Source organism: Aythya ferina (assembly GCF_964211825.1).
Source record: "Aythya ferina genome assembly, chromosome: 3".
Classification (NCBI taxonomy): domain Eukaryota; kingdom Metazoa; phylum Chordata; class Aves; order Anseriformes; family Anatidae; genus Aythya; species Aythya ferina.
The window spans coordinates 1,432,993-1,456,179 of NC_140298.1; the positions used below are offsets into that span (position 1 = coordinate 1,432,993).

Genomic DNA, 23,187 nt, shown 5'->3' on the forward strand with positions numbered 1-23,187 from the left:
TGTGCCTCCACTGTGAAAAGTGTCTGTAGGCTGGCAGACTCGCAGTTTATAGTTCATAAAAACTTAATCAGAGCTAAAAGCACAGTCAGAAAAGCTAAAATAAGGACATATATTGTTTTTGCATTTGTTTAGTGTACTACCAGCTGAAATTTGCTAGTCACGTAAGACAAACTACTGTTTTTCCCTGACCTAAATATAATCTCATAATATTGGTCAGGCTTTGCTGCTCATATTTGTGGACAGGGAAGGCAAAGGAGTTACAGCTAAGTTGTTCTCTCACTTAAGCAATTTAATGTTGTTGAATTACAAGACTGTTCCCTTGAGGCTTTTGAAAGTTACGTTCCTTTTCACTGTGGGCTGAGATTTTATTTTCTTGAAAGACAGAAAGGTGTCTTGTGCTTTTTTTTACTGTCTAGCTATAAACTTCCATCTAACAGGAGGCAGATATGATCTGTAGTGTTTTGGTGAAATGCTGTGTTTCTCTAGTTGTACAAAAGAAGTACTGTAGGGCTTGCTTTGGGAATAGTGGAGAATTCTGTGCATTTGCCACGAACTCAGTGTCATTACTATTCATATGATTAAGTCCAAACAGGTTTCATGCACCATCCCTCATTTTTTTCTGCTGAGCCTCCAAGTATCTTTCAGTGGCTGAGTTCCTGTCTGAAGGGAGAAGGAGTGCAGCCTTATCCTTACTTACCAGGAATCTGTGAAAGGAGCAAACTGGTAGTAGTGGTATGTACTTTGGCAAAGAGGATGTGTTTTCTTTTGTCAGCATAGCAGCACTGTGGCCACAGTTTGCCCCAGCTGCTTAATTTTATGTGAGTGAAGTGCCATTAATGGGAAGTCAAATAATGAAGGGTTTAATCATACCACGTGAAGCAATTAGAGCCTACTGGAGCAGTATTGAGCCTGTGATAAATAACTCTGCTGAGGAGCGTGACTGTAGCTGTATTGTTTGGACACCTGAGCATCTCTGAGGGATGCTGCACTGTACTATGTAGACCTCATCTGTCTGCAGGAGATTCTGTTAGTATCCCTGCAAGATAACTGTGTCAGCCTCTCTCTAGGGGGATTAACAAGCTTTTAGTGGAGAGAATTCCCTGCAAGTCCCATCTTCTCTTTTATCACTTTAATACTGAAGGGTGTGGATGGGTTTTAGCAGGTGGGAGGAGGTGTCTCAGACTGGGAAGAAGAGTTCATGAGTGCAGGGTGCGTGGCCTGTGCTTCACTGCTTACGTTTTTTTGTGGTTTGCAGTAGTGGCATGTGCAAGGTAATAATGTAACTCAGTTAACTGTATTTTGTAAGTGAGAATTTCCCGGCTTTTCTCTTGGGCATGTATCAACATAAATATTTAGCTGCATGAGTAGTTATTAGTGCTGATGTTATCTTCTAGACAGTCTTGACAGCTTATTCACTAAGTGTTTATGGAGAAAACCTGTCAATGCAGGATTTGGAGCAACGATGTTGAGCCTGAGGTGGCTGAAGAGAAAAACAGAGTGGTGAGGCTGTGATCCAAGTGTCCAGGATTAGTTGCAGTCTCAAATTTGAGCTTCCAGGATTCAGCCTGTCCTCTGCTTCAAAGTGTGCAGGGTGGAAGCAGCAACACTAAGACTGTTTAAAGTGCTGATGCTTTCACTTAAAATTTGCCCCTGCCCTCGAACTCAGGGGAACAATAGAGCCTTTTCCTCAGCCTAGCACCCATGTCTGTCCAACTCCATCTTTCTTTCTACTTCTGCCTGACTTGCCTATGCAGAGGTCAGAGCTGGCATGTCGGTAATGCAGCTTGTCAGAAGATCTTTGAGGATATAATCATAACAGATTTTTACTTGGATGTGATTTTGCCTTTGGCAAGCCAGCTTGTCTTGCTCTTTCAAAAAGTAAATGGTGACAGATCACTTTGATTTTGCTGATTAAATAGCTGAAGTGCACCCTGCTTTGAAAGGGGAGCAACTTTTCGCTCAGAGCCTCCACACAGTACCCAATACTCGAGAGGTGGGGGAAACTGAAAGTGAAGAGTGGTGTTCGTAGAAAATGTGTGTATTTTCCAAGAGAAAATAAATGAAGTGTGAAAAAGATGGGAAAGACAGTTAGGAATATAGTTTCCTGTTTTGAATATCTTTTTCTTTTTACCTTAGAAACAACTATTAGGGAGAATTCAGTTAATTGTTTCAAGGTTTATGTTTCCAAACTTGAATCTAGAAATCTAAAGCATAGAAGTTTCTTTGTTATTTCAACCTTTTACTTCATGATGTTTTCATAATAATCCCATCTCACTGTTTAAGATTAAAGTTAACTTCTGCTTGTTTTGATAGGCAGTATAGCAATAACTGCAAACTAAGTGGCTCTGTATTATGGTGTCTTTTTCCTATCCAGAGCGTGGCTTTGTACATACTTGGTGATGAGAGCGCTGTATCTAATGAAGCCTCCCATTATTTGTACAAGATTACATCAGGTAAAGATGCTTTGATGCCATCACAATATCTCCTAGTGTCTTGTGTTTGTTACATGCTGTCCTTTTTGCTTGGAGAACATGGGAGTAATATGGCTTTGTCTTTCCTAGGACAACGAAAACAGCAAATAGAACAGGATGACAGTCGGTATGGTTTTTAATATTATTTTAAACTCTGAATTTTTGTCTTTCTGCTGAATTTTTGACTAGTTTTTATTGGCTAATCCTTTATTTTCCATTATTTTACAGATGTAGTTTCAGACACAGCACATCTGTTTCTAGCCTGGCTGAGAAGTTAGTTATTTGGATGACAAATGTTGGTAAGAGCAGCTTTTTTCATTGTGTGACATGGTAACAGTTGTAAATAAGTCTCACGATTGCATAGGTACAAAAAACATTTTGTTTAGTTTTGGTAAAACAATTTCTTTTTATTCTCACTAATTTTAAGGTTTCACCTTAAGAGATCTGGAGTCTCTGCCGTTTGGTGTAGCTCTTCCTATTAGAGATGCCATATATTATTGTCGGGAGCAGCCTGCCTCGGACTGGCCAGAAGCAGTTTGTCTCTTGATTGGGCGCCAGGATCTGTCCAAACAGGCGTGTGAAGGGAACTTGCAAAAGGGCAAATCTGTGAGTATGGGCATAAATGGATTTCGTGGTACCAGATATTGGGCAGAGCACTCTGTTCAAAAACTTCTCCACCGTCTGCTGATGCTTGGGGATGTAGGTTATGGTATGTGGAAGGTGCAGCAATCAAAATTGAGGGCAGTGCAGGGTTTACACGTATACAAGGGTTTCAGTATAAAAAACAGCATCCGGCACAGGAAGAGTACATGCATAGCTGTGGTAACTGTCAATAAAACTGATTTTGAACTTAATTTAAGCATAGTGCTCAAAAGTTTTGCCTACGGAGCAATTTAGAATCATAGAATATCCTGAGCTGGAAGGGACCCACAAGGATCGTCAAGTCTAACTCCTAATTTGATTGCTTCTTTGTCTTCCTCCTTTCCAAAATGGCTGCACCTTTTAAAAGGTGTTAGAGAGGTTTTGGCCCTACATCCAGAGACCCTGCCATCAGAACAACGGTGGTGCAGGGAGAATGAAATGTGTATTTGTCAGTCTGGCTCCTTCTTGAGTTGGCATAGGTGGGGTCTCCCTTTTTGCTGGATTGCTTTCTGAAATACACTTCTCATATTTCTTCTTTTTTTCTTCTTTTTTTTTTTTTTTTTTTTTCCTTAAAAAGGGCTTAGTTACTTGTATCCTGAAGTAAATTGAAAAAAGTGTGCCTTTGGTTGTTTTTCTTTTAAACATTTTCTTCTGATGGTGGGAATCAGTAGCATCTTTTGGAGTTGTAACTCACTTAAGTGTTTGCTGTTGAGGACAGTGTGGAATCCAAAACTCTGCTTGAAAAAAGGCTAGTGCCATGCATAAAAGCACTTAATAGTAGTAAAGAGATTATCCGTAGTCTTTTCAGAAGTCAGGTAAAGGGACTTACCTTCTTAAGTACATCTTGGTCAAGATAATTTTTGCTGTCTTAGCTTAGGAAGTGATATTAAAATTACTTTTTTTTTAACAGGGAATTTTGGACTAAGTGCATATCAGAAAAGTTAAAAGCTTTTACTCATGTAGAAGAAAAGTAAACAAGCTATATGTTCAAATCTGATGTGGCAGAGTTCGTTAAAAATTCATTTTATTTTCTGCTAGTGAACTTTTGCCCAGCTATAACAGTGCTGAATCTTAAAATGATGATAAATCTGATTTTATCACTTACTTTATAACAATGCCTCGAATATGTGTTACCTTAAAAGGATAAAGTGATCTTCAAACACCAAATTGTTTGTCATTTCTCAGGAGGGCAGGGTGGAGTTTCCTGTTTCAAAACGGACGCTGGCTATATGGGTGGTGCAGTTATGTATTGAGATTTAGTGCATATTTATCAGAAGAAATTGGTTTTCATTCATCAGCTGTTAGTCTACTTGCAGTCCTGGTGTCATGTGTTACAGTGAGCCTTTGGAAGACCCCATGGTTGATCTAGTCTATGTGATTCTCTGTCTTTAGCTTGCTGAAATTCTGAGGTATAGAACGGGAAAAACAACCAATTCAGAGAAATATTTTGCATTTTGTTTTTAGATTTATGGTATCAATATTTGTGTCGATACTTGCCTTGTTACTTTAAGCGAATCTTTTATCCATGGAAGATAGAAATGATAGAAAAGAGAGGCTGACTAATCTTAGGGTTGACATTCAAATTGTTTTGTCAGGAAACTACATTCTGCAGGAAAGCTTAGTTCTGCAGAACATGGTGAAGATAAAAAAAAAAAAAAGAATTGTGCTTTATGCAGAGTGACAGACTTGTTTGGAGCAACTGTAGGTCAAGCAGACTGTGGGCATACACTGTTGCATCCTGACGTACTCTATCCCTGCTGTTCTTGGTGGTGGTCTTGTGCACTGCTTGTGTGATATGAATAAACTGGTGGGAACAGAGGCATGAATGAGGATTTTTAAAATCTTGCAGAGAAAAAGGGGTTTTCCATGACGCTTTGAAGCGATGAAATGCTTCAGTATTTTGTAGTCATACAGCCCTGCTTTGCAAATTCAGAAAACATTCTGGTACTGCAGTGAAAACTAGGTTGACTGACAGCAGCAAACATTTGGAATTCACTGCCATGCAAAATTTTTATTTTATTAAGTAGCTTGCTTTTCCCAGAGTTATTGGGATGGGAGGATAGGGAAATCCAAATTAGAGACCTAATTCATGAAGACATCAGTGATTATACATGTAACAGTAAAGCATGTGCCTGAACAGAATAGTCAGAACAACAGCCAGGTTAATGGTCAGTAGGTAGTGGAACTTTAAAAAGGACGTTGTTACCAAGGACTACATTTGTGCCTTTCGGAGCTTAGCTTCTGTTTTAATATACATTGAAACACTCATCCATGTTTCTGTTTTTCACTACTGAACTTGAAGAAAAAAAAAATCTTGTTTTCTCAGTCGTCATAGATAACTGTGTAGGCAGGGAGGGGAAAGCCCTTTACAACTACTGCTCTGAAACAAGAAATATTTTTGAAAGTAAGAGAACACAATTTCCTAAGTCACCTCTTCAAGCTTCCACTTTCTGGTTCTTTGCTCGCCAGCCTTTGCTAAAGCTTTGACATATTTGAGATGTCATTGCTTTCTGACACGATAGTTATTTATCCCATTTAAGTGTGCAAAAATAGCCAATTACAATGTTCAGAAGTCCTTGGGGCCTTCTAAATAAGTGTAAAGAGCGTATGAACAGTGTCATTCATGACTGCGCAAATACCAGTCCGTTCTATTTATAACACCCAGCTCAGTGCAGCTAATTTTGCTGAGTGCATTCAGGTTGTTATTCTAGTATTTGATGGCTTTCTGCTGGTTAGCAATATACATATGCACTGCTGAAAATGACTTTTTTTTTCTTTCCCTTGCAGTCTGTGGGCCCAGTGCTGTCCTCTGATATTCCCTCTGGAGCCGAATCAGAAGAAGATGAGGATGGCATGAATGATATGAATGAGGAAGTCATGTCCCTAATATGGAGTGAGGATTTGAGAGTGCAGGAAGTACGCAGACTCCTTCAGAGTGCCCGTCCTGTACGTGTCAACGTAGTGCAGATGCCAGAATCTAGTGACCATGAATACATAGAAGAAAAAGAAAACCGGTAAAGAATTCTGTCTGTTTCTAGCAGGTTTTCACTCAGGTGAAAAATGGTGGATATTTTTGGTGGCTTAAAGTTAAGTTTGTCTAATCAAATGGTGCAGTGTATTTTAGTCTGAATTGAGCATTGAAGTAGGCAGGCATGAGTGAGAGACATACAGAAGAGGGTTGTATTTTATAATCCAGGACTTTGAAGTTCATTGTGCACCAAAACTGTGCTGTATTGATTTGGATGGCTCTTGAGATTGGAGCAGCATATAGGAAAAGATTGTTAGTTCGAACCCCAGACAGCATGTTGAGATCAGCTGGGGTTTGAAAGCAGACTGTGGTGTTTTCTCCACCTATAAAGTAGTAAATATAAGCACAGGACCAATTCTGTAGATAACCTGCATCTGTAGAAAACAGCCCCTATGTAAAACTGGAAAGCCCTTTGTTTGGAGCTAATCTTAGGTGTAAGCAAGACTTTAGTTGGGGGACCTAATTAATTCTACAGAAAGCAAGTTTACTGCTTCATCCTTCTCTTGAAATTTCCTTTTGGAGCTAAGTCACCTCACAATGAATCCCGTTCTGGTTCTTCATTCACTTATTTTGGGGGTCTTAGAAGATTCTCTTTAAAAAACAAAACAAGGCAACAACAACAAAAGACAAACTTCAGAATATCATTAACATGCAAAACACTCCACAGAAGTAGAAAACTAAAGGAATGCATCGAGTTATTCTCTGACTTAACAAGCTGAGTAATCTAACAAGTCTAGAAAGTGTTTCCAGAGTAAGTCATAGAAAATTGTGGTCAGCATTCCTGGAAGTACATTATTAATTCTGTACACAGGTTATTACTAGATGTGATCACTAGTCATAGCAAGATCGCATATGGCAATTAACTTTGTTTTGCTTTCTCCTTTCACCTCGTTTCTGATGATGGCTGCTAACTTGTAGCATGGACTTGTTTAGCTAGCACCTAGCTTTAATGGAAAAAACAGAGGCAAATTTCAAAATCATGGCAGCTAAAGTTTATCATTTAGATTAACCTCGTAGGGATCAGAGATTTTGCTTCCATAGTATAACCTGAAAAAATGAAGAAAACATGCTGTCTTGTAGACAGAAAAAAAAAAAGTCTGTCCAGTGCCTGGTGTCTGTAGGTTCATGTTATATCATGTATTTGGAGTATTTTTATGTACTAAGCAATTGGCTCAGTTTTGCTTTGATCTCCCCAACAGGCTGCTACAGCTGTGCCAGCGAACAATGGCACTGCCTGTTGGACGAGGAATGTTCACTTTGTTCTCATATCACCCTGTTCCAACGGAGCAGTTGCCCATCCCTAAGCTGAATCTAACTGGTACGTTGCTCAGCCTTTTCTTCTGAAGAAATTCAGTATTTAACAGAATGTGAGGGAATGTCTCTCAGTTGCTACCCCGTTGTTTTTTTGAACCTCTTGTAATTTTATAGCACCTTCTGTGCTTTTCCACAAAAAGTTTCATAGCAGAAATGAACTTTGTGAAGAAGTAGCCTTTTTTGTTTTGAATCTGCCACTTCTTTAGTATCTGCTTCTGGAATTGTCAAGAGCAATGTAATTTTCTAATACAGACCTTAAATCAGGTACATTCTGACAAGTGAAGAGAGGGGAAATAAATTGCCCAAGGATGTGCAGCTGTTTAGTGCTGGGGTCATACAGGATGAAGATACTGCAAAGTCCTCATTGCTGGTTTATCTAGTATACCGTGCTTCATCATCTGACATGCCCGAAGATATTCAAGGCTGTCTTCGGATCAGAAGTATTACTTCTCAAGCTGTCAGTGTTTTTCACTTGGCACCCTGCTGAAGTTGAGAGCTGTTTCTGAAGGGATTTGGATTCACCTAATTGCTTTTAATGATTCTGTTATGTGCAGGCCGTGCTCCTCCTAGGAACACTACTGTAGATCTGAACAGTGGGAACATCGACGTGCCTCCTAACATGGCTTGCTGGGCCAGCTTTCACAATGGGGTGGCTGCTGGGCTGAAGATAGCACCTGCTTCACAGATAGACTCCGCTTGGATTGTCTATAACAAGCCCAAAATTGCTGAACTAGCAAATGAATATGCAGGCTTCCTCATGGCTCTGGGTCTCAATGGACATCTCACAAAACTTGCCACACTCAATATACATGACTATTTAACAAAGGTGAGTTATTCTTTCATAAACAACAGAGAAATATCTGAACCTATTGATTTCTTTAAGCAAACAAACAAAGGAGTCAGCAAATTTCTTTGAAACACTGAGATGGAAGTTTCCTGGCGTGGGTGAGTATTCGAATTGCTTTGTTAATGTTAGCAGTATGGGACTTCATTTCTGATTAAAGGTTTTTCAGTAGTTTTGTCACTAAATATTTCCACATTGTGATGATGTACAGCTTATTGGGTAGGTGAATGGTCTGAATTTCCTCTGCTCAGTCTGTATCAAAAAGTTCTTGTTAATCTTTGTGCATGAGCTAGAGTTAGGGATCTGAGATTTTACATATATTAAAAGGCTGAAAATCATACGTGCTCTTGAAATCTCACCTTAAATTGTTAGAAGTTGTATCTATTTCCTTTAAAGCTTAAACAAGAATAAATGTTACATATGGTTGGTGGTTGGGAGGAATTGATAATGGACTATGAGGGAGATATGGTCCTCTTAAAGCAAAACCCTCAGGTTTTGCTTTTTAAAACAACCCAAATGTTGTGGGGATTTTTTTTGGAAACTAAATACCTGCATTATAGCCATGCCTAGCAGTTCATTGTGTAAGAATTTCAGTTTGGATTGTAATAAGATCTTAGAGCTGGGAAATACCCTTACACCCATAGCAGATAGCGTTCATTATTCCTGAAGAGTTGGTTCAGAAAGTTCAGCAGCTGTGTATATTGAAGAATGTAAGACTTGTATTAGATACTGAGACAAGTGTCTTTCCTTTTCTGAACATGCCTGCTTTCTTTGGTTGCTGATAATTGTTTTCTTTCTAGGGCCACGAGATGACAAGTATTGGACTGTTGCTTGGTGTTTCTGCTGCCAAGCTGGGCACAATGGACATGGCTATTACACGGCTTCTGAGTATTCACATACCTGCCCTGCTACCACCGACTTCAACGGAGCTGGATGTCCCCCACAATGTGCAGGTGGCTGCTGTGATAGGAATAGGCCTTGTCTATCAGGGCACTGCTCACAGGCACACAGCTGAAGTTCTGCTGGCTGAAATAGGTGGGTGCTAACGCTGGAAAAAAACAAGATGAGGGCTGGGAGAGTCGCAACACATGCATGATTTCCACGATGCATTGTGGACCTGAAAGCATTAACATATTTTTTCTTTTAATTATACTTTTGCCACAGCAGTAGGCACCTCCCATTTCCCAAACTCCATTTTTTTCTTTCAAAGGAAAAGAAGCTACTGTGAATTGTGTGTTGGTACAGCAGAGAGCACTCACTGAATTCAGTAGAAGAAATCTAACAGTACTAGTTCTGGATCTATATGCTTATTCTATATGGAAGTTTTGTCTGAATAGAACTGATTTGGAGCTTCTGGGGGCTGCCAGTTATTTGGTAGAAGGACTTCTGTAACTATGTATTCCTTCCAATCCCGATGCCATAGATTTCTGCAAAAGTCCTGACCCTCTATAGCACTTGAGCAGACCTATTGTGCACTGTTCATCCAACAAATGTGGTGCTTCCCATGTTTCTCAGGTCTGCTGTGAAGTAACTGTCACTGTAGAAACCAGATTAAGTCACTGGGTGGGAAAAACCACTTGCCTCTTGTAAGGACAGTCTTTTTGACTCGCTAGGTTGGTGAAAGTACAGTTGTCATTTCATAAATTCTCCTGTTCCTAGTTTTGTTGTTTAAGGCTTTCCAAACAGCATTCTTTGAGAACTGATTCAGTAAAGTTCTGACCTGAATTATGTCATCATTCTGTGCATAGTTTTTCTGATTTTATTTCTAACAGTTATGTTCTTGTTCATGTTTATGTGTAACTTTAGTTAAGAGACTGTGTGGTTTACTAAATAGAGAATTGAATAAATTTTAAGGGTGAGATTATATCTGTTATGTTTTTGGTAATCTGATATGTGCAGTCTTTTCTAGCAACAGCTTTTGAACTGCGCTGACGACATTTGGATAGGTTCAGAGATCTTCAAAGTATATGTAATTGTAACATGGCATTTTCACAGTCTTTGAACTCCAACCATATCCTCTAGCAATACATGCTGCTTCTGGAGAGGTTTGCCATTTGGTGATGGATGGGTTAAGTGGCAATTGTTTGTAATTCCACGGAGAACTTCCCTGATTTTCTTGAAGGGATAGACTTTTTTTTCTAATTTTTGTTAGAAGTGTAATGCTTAATAAGACAATGTTTACTTAGCTGGAATTTTAAAAGATGAATTTTATTGTTTTGTTTTTCTCCAGGACGTCCGCCTGGACCTGAAATGGAGTACTGCACAGACAGAGAGTCCTATTCACTTGCATCTGGGCTAGCCTTAGGCATGGTTTGCCTGGGGGTAAGTGCCTCCTTTTCATTTCAACTGCAATTAGTAGAAGAATCATTATATATTGGGACAGGGGTAATGAGAATTGTTTCATCGTTGACCTGCAACTGGCTCTGGCTGAATGGATTTTTTTTACCTCATATAGGAAGGCACTTGCATATTATGTCTTCTCTTCTTCACTCCTTAGCACGGCAGTAATTTGATAGGCATGTCCGACCTCAATGTGCCCGAGCAGCTTTACCAGTACATGGTTGGGGGCCACAGGCGGTTCCAAGCAGGAATGCACAGAGAGAAGCACAAGTCTCCCAGTTATCAAATTAAGGTATGTGTTGCTGATTTGCGCTCATCTAAACAGAAAACATTGGTAGCTTAGAAGTCTACAAATGTCTATGTCTCAGTGAACCAAGTGACTTGGAATGCTTATTCACATCACCTGCAGGCTGTTTGTTGCCTTCCTAATCAACTAGTCTGAAAGTATGCATTATGTTTTCACAGGAGGGAGACACGATAAATGTGGACGTTACTTGTCCTGGTGCCACACTAGCACTTGCAATGATCTACCTAAAGACTAATAACAGGTATTAACCTTGGAATTACTCAAACATTTTGCAGTAACTTGTGACAGGAGTTTAAAGGGCCATAATGTTGGCTTTGCTTTGTGTGGCTCACTCAGTTTTGTGCGTTGCTGAAATATGATCCGGAAACCCTGTTCCTTTACTGTGCTCTGCAGATCCATTGCTGATTGGCTTCAAGCACCAGATACGATGTATTTGCTGGACTTTGTAAAACCAGAGTTTCTTTTATTGAGGGTGAGATTTTATTTTCTTGCATTTCTCAGTCTGCTGATACTAAAAATGTTTCTTATTTTAATGTCTTTAATTTTTAAATCCAACCCACATGCCTGTCATGCGGAACCCTTTATATAAATAGTGAGTCTCTTACTTGTCAGCCAGTTACACCTTCAAACAATCTCTGCTTGTAGTAAGACAGCTCACTTCTCGTTCTGTGCTAATGAGACAGAATTTAATGAGAAATATTTGAAGGATAAGTTTTATGCATGGTGTTAAATGAAACATTTAATAAATCTTTTTGTAGCTTTTCCGAAAGTAATTTCACAGATAGAAAAAACAAGTCAGGCTTCAGCATCTGCTATAAGTACATAATGTGCTTTTATTTCATTTTGCCAGCTAAAGAAACAGAACTTGCAAGGATTTATTTTGTGGTTCTTTTGTCTACAAGCAGAATTTTTATCTTCTAAAATAAAAGCTGTTTTGTTGTTTCTGATACAAAGGCTGAGAAACAGTGAAGGAGCTGCTAATAGGTAGCTGGATTGTCTGTATTTCTGGATGCATTTAGTACATTAAAAATAATATTCATGTATTTGTATTATGTTTTGGCTTTATCACTTTTTTTAGACCTTGGCTCGATGCCTGATTTTGTGGGATGACATCTTGCCCAATTCCAAGTGGGTTAACAGCAACGTGCCTCAAGTAGGTATTTACACTTAAAGTGTTTACTTCCCGATTTTTCATCTTGCTGAATTGTTCTACATGTGTACATTGCTTTAGTAACATGAGCTGCACAATAAAATGAATGTTAATGTGCAGTATTTCCTTCATATAAGAAGCTTAATTTGGTTTAAGAGAGAGTGGGCTGGGCTAACAGTCCACACATTATTCTCTTATCAAACTAAGGCCAGATAAAGCTTCATAGGCCACTGAACAAAGGCAAAAAGGTTGAATGTAATAAACACAAATTGGAATATGGGAATTTCCGATTATATGTAAGGAAAAAAAGCCTTCACAGTGGGGGTGGTCAGACATAAGAAGAGAAGCCTGGGATCTCCATCCTTGAGGTTATTCAAAGCTAAATACATAAGGCCCCAACCAAACCTGATCTAGCTTTGAAAGGCCTTCCTTTGAGCAGTGGCTTTGGACCAAAGACTACCAGAGTTCCCATCCTGTGAGGTGTTTCAGGTGTTATTTGGCCAAAGAGTATAATGGAGACGCATTTTAAATTCGATACCAACGTGACAGAGATGATAGTTACATTGGATTCCTGAACCACTATAGGAGACTCCCGTCTCATCATGGCAGAGGGGATGCGGCTCTTCAAAAAAAGGGGCCGTACTCCATATTGACTGGACAAGAAGCCAGTTGCAAAATTTTTCAATAGGGAGCTCAGCTATATTCCAAGATAGGTTGCATGGAGTTTTTAAGAGCAAATTAGATAATATCTATCAGAAATACAGGATGCAGATGGACTCCCTGGCCTCTCAAGGTCTCATCCTGTGATGAGCAATATCACAGTTCTGACACAACCTTGCCATTGCTTTAGAAATATCTAAGGAACCAGATAAACAAGCATTAAAAGGTGTCCATTCTGGATCAGCAGTCCAATGGAGCAATAGCATGTGGAAGAAAAGCTGGAAGATTTGCTGGTTCAGAAAAACTAGCTTTTATATTCCTTTGAAATAAACCTGTTTTGTATCACGTATGAACCCTCAATGCCTAGAGTGTTTAGAGAGGTTCCTCTGAATTGTTTTTTCTCTTGTATGCTTTTTTATAGATCATAAGAGAGAACAGCATATCTCTTCATGCAACAGAGCTGCCTTCATCTGAAGACCTGAGTTTAGAAACACTGGCGTAAGTAACATGTAAAAGATCAGTTGCAGATAGAGGAGGATTGTACAAAGCCAAATTCTACTTCTGATAAAACACAGCTGAACTTTTTATAGAGATACCAGTATCAAAGAAATCTCTCCCTTGATATTTGGGGAATTTTATTCTCTGTTTTCTGTAATGCAGGGGTCTTTGTTTTTTTTCTCCTTTTCTCCCTCTCTTCTTTTCTCCCTCTCATTATAAAATAAGTTTGTGATGCGTACTCAGATTAAGAAAAAAGAGAAACATTTAGTCATTTCCTGTTTATGTTGCTTATTAGGCAAGCTCATGTCTACATCATTGCTGGTGCATGTTTGTCACTGGGATTTCGATTTGCTGGTTCAGAAAATCTGGCAGCATTTAACTGCTTGGTAAGAGCGTTTTTTTCTTCCCGTCAACCCATAGAGCTGTAGCTTATCCTTTGTATCTCTATTTAGTAAGCATTTCTTTTCTTTCCAGTACAAATATGCAACAGATTTCCTGAAATGTTTGTCAGCACCAACAGCTTCTATAGTAAGTTCTTTCAAATTTTCTATCAATTAAAAGAAGGCTTTGTTGCATAACATACTTTGATTGCATTCGGCTGAAGCCTTAATGCAAACAAAAACATCCCTTTTGCTTCTCTGTATTACAGGCTATTTATAGAATGTGGCAGGGATATGAATCATTATTGTTAAGGACTTTGCTGGTTCTCTGCTCTCCTTCTTTCTGTGGAGTGTGGTTTTCGAACTCTGGGGTAGAAAGCAGCATATTAGATGGACCAGAAGTGTGCGTTTGACCACAGAAATGTAATAATGCCTTCCTTATTCTACATGAAGACAGGTCACTATAATCTTGAAACATGCCTGAGTGTCTTGCTGCTCTCTCTTGCAATGGTGATGGCTGGCTCTGGAAACTTGAAAGTCCTTCAGCTTTGCCGTTTCATGCACAAGAAGACGGGTGGAGAGATGAACTATGGATTCCACTTGGCTCACCACATGGCTTTGGGGCTTCTCTTTCTGGGAGGAGGAAGGTAACTTGCCATTTCCAAAGGCAGTTCTTGATTCTGCAAGAACTTCTGTAAGAATATACCTTTCTTGAGGAAGCTGGAGCAATGTGCAATTTAGTATTTTATTGTTTTGCTTTAAACAATATGCCCATTCGTAAAGAATTTTCTATTTCAAATTAAACTCTTGTCTTCTAGATACTGCATTACTTAAATGCCATAGGAATGCTTTTGGCTTGTGTTTATTTCCTACTGCTACATGTTTATTTTGCCTGCTATGGGAACACATTTGTGAATTCCTTGCGTGTCTGCACTTTGCTACTGTCCTTCCCTCTTGCAGGAGACGAAAATATTTTGAACACCTGTGGTATTGGCCAGTGTTTGTTAGGACTAAAACTAATAATGTTTTTCAACAGATATTCACTGAGCACTTCAAATTCTTCAATTGCTGCTCTCCTTTGCGCTCTGTACCCTCACTTTCCTGTTCACAGCACAGACAATCGGTAAGGGTTTGCTATGGTTTATATTTCCTTAATTTTCAAGCAAAATCATCTCCTTACAATAGACGTTATACAGGGAGAAATCCTCTAGAATTATTTAGTCTGTAAATAAATTTTTGGAGGTTTAAAATAAAAATTGAAAAAAGAGAGGTAAGTGAAGATGTAAGACAATGGTAGTGATTGTTGATGAGTGAGGAAATGCAGGCAGGTTTCCTGAGGCCTCTACCCAATGTTACTGTGACTTGGCTTTTCTAGTTTGCTCAGCAGAAAAAATAATAAATCACACAAAATCTGTTAATTTATGATGCCTAATAAGTAATAGTTAAGATTCATGAAATCGCATCCCGTTAGCTGAAGCATACCATGTTAAAGAATTTTTTTAAACCTACTCAATTACTTCAAATTTCGCTTTAGTTCATTCAACAGCTGTATGGGGTTATTGAGCTGTGTGTGGTTTGGTATTTGGGGATTATTCCATGCCTGTACTGTACAGCGTTGAGTTGCCTATTCCCACGCACAGGTATCATCTTCAGGCTTTGCGTCACTTGTACGTGCTGGCGGCAGAACCAAGGCTCTTAACACCTGTTGATGTGGACTCAAACACTCCTTGTTATGCACTGATAGAGGTTACATACAAGGTAAGGAGTGAAGGCGTTTGAGAAGGTGTGGGAGACAACCGAAAACTGATACACCAAAGCTGTGCTATTTTCATTGTTGTGGCCAGCAGTCTTGGGTTTGTTTTCAAGTTGTGGTGGAGATGAGCCTGATTCTTTAGGCAAATAATTGAAGGGCTGTGTTCAGCCCACTCACGCATTACGTGTGCTTTGATGACATCTTGGGAGCAGAATACAGGACAAGTAAAAGGCACCACAAAGTCTTCAAACAGTCAAGTGTATAATAACTGACCCAGGGACACAGTTCTCATCTTTATAAAGAGGAAGGACTTTCAAAGGCACAGAGGTGTTTGGAGCCATCTGTGTTTTTAAAAGCCCACTTCTGATTCTGCTGACACTAGAACTGCAGCGCAGATCCCCTGTGGGGCAGACAGAGATGCTGAGGTTCTGCTTCTTGCTGTAGGATACCCCTATTCATAGTATAGTTTATTTCTCAAACCTTTGAATTTCAATTGATGTGTGACTGATTTGCATGGTGTTATGTATTGATCCACCCGTGGGAAATATATCTTTAATTTAGGCTTAGGTTTTGTGACATAAAAGGCAATGCTAAGACATGTATTTACTCAGAGCTCAGCAACAGAAACTGACTGACCTCTGCAACAGAGTTGTTGTGAAACCTGCATTTTCTTTCTTTTCATGCAAAAATCTTTACTAATACATGAATCCTCGTGGCATTTTGAAGGGCACGCAGTGGTATGCAGAAGCCACTGAGGAGCTGATGGCACCCACACTTCTTCCAGAGCTTCACTTACTGAAGCAGGTAAAGAAAGTCTCTGTTTAATGAGGAATTTAATCACCTGGTTTTTGTGCTGCACACTGTTTCTGCAGGAACACTTTGAGGCTTTTCTTTGATTTCCTGTCCAACCATAGCCAGACTCTGGGCAAAGCTGTCCTATAGCAGTGGCTCAGAAGACAATTATGTTGCTATGGAGGGCGTGTGCTGTCTTGTGCCTCATGCTTCTCTTCAGTCTTGACCATCACATTTTCAAGATCTGTTGTAGCAGGGAGTTCCCTGTGCTGGGAGGTCTCACTGTAGGAGAGACAAAGCTAGGTCCTCTTACTTCTGTGTTTTCAGGGTGGGTAGCACGATAAAAGGGCATTTCCACTTGTAAGGGCAGAGAAAGAACTATAGGCTTATGTAGAAAACCCTTACTTTTATGATTCTGGTTATACCTAGTAATAAAAATGCTTGCGTTGACAGATCAGAGTGAAGGGACCACGGTACTGGGAATTGCTAATAGATTTAAGCAAGGGAACGAATCATCTAAAGTAAGTATTATTTATAATGCTTAACTGAATAATGGATTTGTAGTAATTAAAAAAAAAAAATACAAAACTCCCATACTTGTAACACCTACGGTTTGGAAAGAAGTCTGGTTTTGATCGGTTCACTGTTGTTCATTTGACAGTACAAGTGAAGAAAGAAACTGCGTAGTTGGTTTCACCTGTTGATGTGAATAATTCATGCAAAAACAGGGCAGGGGAAAACCTGATAGTAAAAACCGCAGATATTGGTAGCAGGATTGAGCAGTACCAGAAACCATCTTAATCTCATAGTTTTAGTTTAGTTTTGAGTTGATGTGATGTCATGTTTCCCAGACTGTTGATACAGTAATTAGCTAGCAGTTACCGCTTTGTGAAATACTATTTTTCTGATGTTACGTGAAGTATACAAAGCGCTGCTTACTGCATGTTAACTCTCCATTGGGCAACTGTGAAAAACAGAAATTTTACCGGAATACAGTATCTGTGAGTAAAATCATTCTCATGTTTGTGTTTTTAGCAGCCTTCAGTGTAACTTGTCACTGTGAGTAGTACAGAAGAAGCCAGCTGCATCTTTCATCAGCAGCATGGTTGTTCTAGTTACATTAACTGCCACCATTCAGATTAAGTTAGGCACTACAATGCAGCGGCTGTTGGTCCGTGCCTTTAAAGATAACAAACAGAACTGATGCAGAGTGCAGAGTCCTCCAGATCAGCGGGCACATACTGACTCATCTACTGCACCAGAGCTGGCAGAAGTCAGCTTTGTCCGTCTGGGTTGAACACTTGTGTGTCCAAAAAGAGCCTGCCTCTACTGCCCTAGCAGAAAGCAGTGTGGGTGACAGGAACTTGCTGATTTTCGGAGTATCTACTCTCTGGGTCTCCAGATGCTTTGAATCTGTCAGCTGTCCTCTCATGTCACCACACTGGTAGTATTGTCATGTCCTGAGCCCTTTAAAATGGTAGGGATCTGACTAGCAGTGTTTTGGAGGCAAATGCATGTGTGAGAAATCTTTTTTTCATATCTTATTACATGTGAGTTGCTGCTGTGTTGTTATGCTAAGCAGTTAGTTTCAATACAGATAATTCAGTTATTTTAGGGATGCCAGTGCCTACAGTTAATGGTGCAACTGATAGGCTAAATCAGGTGAACACGCAGCTGCTTTGCAATAGTGTAACTTTGAACTGCTGCACGCTTCTATTTGTAGGCTTGGTCAGGAATGTGAGTGGGGGGGGGGATTTTTGTGTGGTTGTTGTTTTTTTCACATTGAGGAAGGACTTCTTCACTGTCACAGCATGCCCTTAAAGCCTTTAAGGCATGCCAACTTGCATGGTTTTCCTTGGTGCTGAAAATTTATCCTTTAAGAGTCCAACAAGAAGCAGCAATGGCTTCAGGAAATTATATTCCTTCTATCAGTGGGCTCACCTGTTTTTCTTCACCATTGCCTGCCACCACATCACAATTTAATAGCAGCCCTCCCCTGAAGATACTAAAATTTCTGTGTATACACAAGTTTAAATAATCAGGGCAAAGTATGAATGGGGATATTATCATATTTGGGCTGTTGGAGTTCATATTTCTTTTGCAGGTCTGCCTCATTATGTACATCTGTCAGTTTACAGTAAACCCCCTTGTTATTTCAGATCGATTCTTTCAAAGGGTGGCATCTTATATGTGAAGCTGAGAGCTGGGCAACTCTCGTACAAGGAGGACCCAATGGGCTGGCGTAGTCTCTTAGCACAGACTGTTACCCACCGAAACTCTGAAGCTCGAGCATTCAAGGTATGGCTTCCAAATTAGTTCTCTGGCTGGTGCAGGGCAACACTGAGACCTCTACTAACACAGACAGCGTGGCACATACAGCTGAAAGCTGGTAAAACTTTGTTAAAAACAGGTCTAGCAGTAAAGTGATATCACCTCAGAGGTGTGTTCTGAGGACAGGCTGGCAGGGAAATGGGAATGCCACCTCTGGAAAGGCTGAGGAAAGCACAGCCAGGTCATGCTGTGTTACTTATTTCCAGCAGAGAGCTCTGCCGCCAGGTTACGAGTACTTAAGTTATTTGCTTTGCTTGAGGGAGAGGAAGTCTAGTGTCTTTCACAGGGCATGGGATGAGCTTAGGCCAAGAGCAACCATGCAAATGTATTTTTGTCATGGACAGACAGAAGTGTTGGACAGATTTTGGCTATGATATGCCTTACATAGGTTGCAGTTTTTTCAACTGAATGCTGGGGAAGGAAAGGATGGGTATAAATTGCTATTTCATTTGTGTGATAAACCAAAAAGTTCAATTTAAGAGTATGTTTTGATCTATTTTTTAGCCAGAAGCAATTTCAGCTTTCACTTCTGATCCTGCTTTGTTTTCGTTCGCTGATTATTTTTGCAAACCAACTGTGAACATGGGCCAGGTATGATGTCTAGATGTGGACTAGCACAGTTTCTCATTTTCATGAACAAAAGGTGGGAAAAATCTGTGTTCAAATGAGAAGAACAGAAATTAGTCCTTCAGGTAGTGGGGATGGGGAATATTCTAAGGGATGTTTTGCAGTTCAAAGATGCAGAACAGTGTTAATCTTGTAGGTGTTGTTATTTTTCCATTGGTTAGGTTCATGAAGTTACAAAATAAGAGTTGTATTGCATTCATTGCAGAATGTGTTTAACAAATACCCAGAGCCCTGTTTGCTGTCCTGCAGCATTTAGGTGGAGTCACTCCAGAAGGGTTAGGGGTTTGCACTGTATTTCTCTGCACAAAATGGCTTAAGGGATGGAGTAAAATACAACTGTGTTATGCCTAGTTTTAATAAGCATGAGAATGAAAGCAAGCTGTGTCGCATTGTTAGCTATCATTAATTTATGGAATGTTAGTGCATGGGTTAACTTTAATGGAAGGAAATGCAAGTAATGTAAGAACCTGAAATAAATTGTACCTAGCATGTGCACTTTGTAAAACATGTGTCTTTTATCAGAAACAGGAAATCCTGGATCTTTTCTCTTCAATTCTTTATGAGTGTGTTACCCAAGAAAATCCAGAGATGCTGCCCACATACATAGCAATAGATCAGGTGGAGTAAATACTATCTATTTATTTATTTATTTATTTATTTATTTATTTATTTATTTAAACTATGCTTAGGCATAAGAGTATTGTTTGTTGCGTGCATTTTTACAGAGAACCAAAAGGAAGAACAGGGCATATGTTAATGAGCTTACATGGAGACAGCAGCAATTTTAAAAGCAAACTGGAAAATAGTCTAAGGTTGCGAAAATTATAAGTAATTCTTGTGTAAACAAGAAACATTAGCTGGCAGCTCTTCTAAGTAGGTGCTCAGAAGGGGAGCCCCTGGAGTTGAGGGCTGTTTAGGATTTCTTTTCTTTGTGTTTATGACAGCAACATTTCTTTCATCCTCCAGTTCCTATTCTCACAGTCACTTTGTATTTCCTCTCTACTAGGCTGTGAGGAGATTAGAAAGAAGAGAAATGTCTGAGACATTTGAGCTGTGGCAGATAAAGCTGGTGTTAGAATTTTTCAGTTCCAGAAGTCACCAGGAGAGGATGAGAAGGAATCCAAACCGAGGACTGTTCATGAACTCTGAATTTCTGCCTGTGATGAAGTGCACTATTGATAACACTCTGGATCAGTGGCTTCAAGGTATAGAGCAGATGACTTTAATCCTACAGCTGCGGTCACAATTCAGCATTCTTGTCTTCTTACTGATCTGTATTCCCAAAGCCCCAGGTTGACTTTTGTATCAAAAGTACTGAAAAATTATTATAACTGAAGTGCCAATGGATGTTAGCATAAAGCAACTTCTTTGCGTTGTATTTTAGCCTTAGGAAGATGTATCACGTACCTGAGACAAAAGTTTTGTTTTCAGAATTGAGGGGAAGACTTCAGTAACAGTTTACAGAAAGAGATCTAAAGTCATGCTCATGTACTGCTGCTTTGTAACTGTCTCTTTCCTATCTTGCCTACCAATGTATTGCTTAGGCTTTCTTTAACTTGCTACTGGAAGTCAGTCAGGGAAATACTGGATTGTTTTAATCTGTTTGCCTCACAGATGGCTAGATAGAATTGTTAATATAAGCTTCAGTTACTGCCCTCAAAACCATTGTTCCTTAATTCTCATAAATATTGCCACAAAAAAAAAAAAAGCATAAAAGCTTGAAGTGTTCTCTGGCTGCTTAGTGATACTGCAATTTGAAAAAAAAAATCTAGTGATATTACGAATTATGCATGATGGCTATATTGCACGGAAGGTTTAATTACTGTTGAAGTCTATTGTGCTATGCAGGGAAAATGCTTTCCTAGTATTTCATTGGGAGAGTTTTCTGGGAGCAAGAGTGAGGGATGACCACAGCACATAGGGGGTGTAGGATAAAAGCTGGCCATGGCAGAAGGAAAGAGGTTTACAGACAAACTCTTAGCCCACCTTCTGTGGGGAGGTGGAGATTCTTTCAGCAGGCTCCTCCTGATGAAATACTGTTGTCAGTCTTTTCTGTTACCACCCTCACATGCTCCCTAAATTTCATCAGCATGTCTTATGTGTTATAGCTGGAGGGGACGTCTCCCTGCATTCCTACTTAAGCGGGCAGCCTACAGATGAATCTCAGCTGAGCATGCTGGCTTGCTTCCTCATTTACCACTCTGTCCCAACACCAGGACAGCTGGCAGCTGGAGGCTTGGAAGGTAAGGCCAGAGTGTGAGACAGCACTCTGAACTTACGTAGACACACGCTTTTGGGTTTGGTCTTGTATTCTGAATGGAGTACATTCTGTAAGTTAGGTGACAGTGGGCGTTTCCTTTGAAAGCTGCTATGTTGATTTTTACTCTTGGTTAATTGCCTTGAATGTGAAAATAGACGGTAGAGTCTTTATGCAGGAGTGGAGGAGCCAGAACTAGCCAATATGAAGAAGTCTTGGCTTTCGTCTGGCCTACAGGAAACAATATCCTCACAGGCAGAACCAGATAAGACAGCCTGTGGCAGGGGAAAGCATTTCTCTTGTTAGGCTAGCCATGTCCTGAATGTCCTTAAATCTCTTTCCTCTAAGTACCTTGTTATAGCGATTACTTTTTCTTCCAGGTTTCCAATGGTAATCTATTTTGGGATGCAGAGAACTCCTGGGCCCTTTCTTAGGCAGCTTTTCTTTTGCCCTCCATCAGTCCAACCTGGGGAAATACCAGTCCGCCTCCGCTTGCCTCAGGAGTGACTTGGTTTCTCAGGTTGCAAAAGAAATGCAGCTGGGCTTTGATTTGGGGAACTCTGTGGCTTGCTCAGGGGTGTGAAATGAATGTCACTGCCTCAGTGGTGAAAGGAATCTGTTGCTGAAAGCCACGGCCCCTGGCCCAGGAGTCCTGTGCAGGCCATGGCAAACTGAACATCCAGGCTAAGGCATCTCCTCTTGAATTTTTTCTGGTCAAGTGACTGGGTATCTGTTCAGGTCAAAAGGCCTTCATGGAAATCCTGTTTTTTTTGTGTCCTTTCTACCTGTTATAAACCTCTGTTTTGGGAGTTCCTGGCCATATTAATCAAATTCAGCATTTCTTAAAATTCTGTTATAAAAACTTACTTTTTGACTCGCGTTGCAACAAAATTAGTAGCACATCTCCAGAAATACACTATGAACCCTGGCTGACTCTTCTTACTGTCTTGTTAGTTCCTTTACTGGGCAAGTGTTACACCAGTATGCGATAATTTTCTTTCATTCTATGATCTTTTTAGGAAGCACAAACTTCTCTGAGCTGCTTTTGAAGTTCAAGCAGTTGAACATGCCGGTTCGTGCGTTACTAAGGCTCGCTCCTCTGTTGCTTAGAAATCCGCAGTCCATGGTGCTGTAATTACACTGGCCTGGAAGTCTGCAGCATTCATTTTACACGAGCTTACTGAATGACAGCCAGTGTGTTGTTCCATGCTATTCAAAAACATACAGGTAAAATGTACTTAATTTTGTAACTTCATAAACAACTCGAACTTCAAACTTGTCCCCAGCTGTGGTGACTGACGGGGAGTTATTTATAAATTGCTACATGAGTAAAAAGAATTGTGTAAAAGTGAACTAATAATAAATTTACTTTTGTAACTAAAGATTATTTTCAGATGCGTCTTTTGTGGTGAATTCTGAAAAGACCTTGGCTGAGAACCATATAATTTCCTTACTTTTTTCATAGTTTCTTTGTTTGTGATGTATCTTAATCCACTTCCATGAGGTACAGTAGATTTTAGAAGACAGGCAGCCCAGAAGACGCCAAACTTGCTTTTCCTCTTGGGTCTCAGGCTGGTAAGGAAAGGAAGCCACCTGCCACACCGCTCACATTTTGCCAAGTATGCTTTTCAAGAAATGGCATGATCTTTCAGTCTTTCTTTTTATTTTTTTTGTCTCGTAAATGCTACTGTACATCTCTTTCGTAAGCACTCCATGAGTCTAAATTGTTTTGCTCCCACTCTTTAAGTGATATACTCAATATTGCACTGTTTACATCTTTTCTTTTTCTTTTC

At 39.8% G+C, this 23,187-nt stretch overlaps 1 protein-coding gene across 4 annotated transcripts in view; it reads left to right on the forward strand.

Annotated features, from left to right (window-relative positions):
• ANAPC1 (anaphase promoting complex subunit 1) overlaps positions 1 to 22,776 on the forward strand; it is a 35,729-nt gene extending 12,953 nt beyond the window's left edge. For all 4 annotated transcript variants that reach the window (XM_084514701.1, XM_084514703.1, XM_084514702.1 and 1 more), the window contains 28 exons: positions 584 to 732; positions 2,375 to 2,453; positions 2,562 to 2,598; positions 2,700 to 2,770; positions 2,899 to 3,077; positions 5,901 to 6,127; positions 7,341 to 7,459; positions 8,010 to 8,281; positions 9,100 to 9,334; positions 10,530 to 10,621; positions 10,797 to 10,931; positions 11,105 to 11,187; positions 11,340 to 11,418; positions 12,025 to 12,099; positions 13,178 to 13,254; positions 13,550 to 13,640; positions 13,729 to 13,782; positions 14,088 to 14,281; positions 14,671 to 14,757; positions 15,275 to 15,392; positions 16,114 to 16,191; positions 16,633 to 16,700; positions 18,339 to 18,477; positions 19,015 to 19,101; positions 19,660 to 19,755; positions 20,144 to 20,342; positions 21,246 to 21,380; positions 22,414 to 22,776. In XM_084514701.1, coding sequence (XP_084370827.1) covers positions 584 to 732; positions 2,375 to 2,453; positions 2,562 to 2,598; positions 2,700 to 2,770; positions 2,899 to 3,077; positions 5,901 to 6,127; positions 7,341 to 7,459; positions 8,010 to 8,281; positions 9,100 to 9,334; positions 10,530 to 10,621; positions 10,797 to 10,931; positions 11,105 to 11,187; positions 11,340 to 11,418; positions 12,025 to 12,099; positions 13,178 to 13,254; positions 13,550 to 13,640; positions 13,729 to 13,782; positions 14,088 to 14,281; positions 14,671 to 14,757; positions 15,275 to 15,392; positions 16,114 to 16,191; positions 16,633 to 16,700; positions 18,339 to 18,477; positions 19,015 to 19,101; positions 19,660 to 19,755; positions 20,144 to 20,342; positions 21,246 to 21,380; positions 22,414 to 22,529 — 3,371 coding nt within the window. In that variant the 3' untranslated portion in view covers positions 22,530 to 22,776. The remainder of the gene's footprint in view (positions 1 to 583; positions 733 to 2,374; positions 2,454 to 2,561; positions 2,599 to 2,699; positions 2,771 to 2,898; positions 3,078 to 5,900; positions 6,128 to 7,340; positions 7,460 to 8,009; positions 8,282 to 9,099; positions 9,335 to 10,529; positions 10,622 to 10,796; positions 10,932 to 11,104; positions 11,188 to 11,339; positions 11,419 to 12,024; positions 12,100 to 13,177; positions 13,255 to 13,549; positions 13,641 to 13,728; positions 13,783 to 14,087; positions 14,282 to 14,670; positions 14,758 to 15,274; positions 15,393 to 16,113; positions 16,192 to 16,632; positions 16,701 to 18,338; positions 18,478 to 19,014; positions 19,102 to 19,659; positions 19,756 to 20,143; positions 20,343 to 21,245; positions 21,381 to 22,413) is intronic.
• Positions 22,777 to 23,187: the final 411 nt, after the last annotated feature.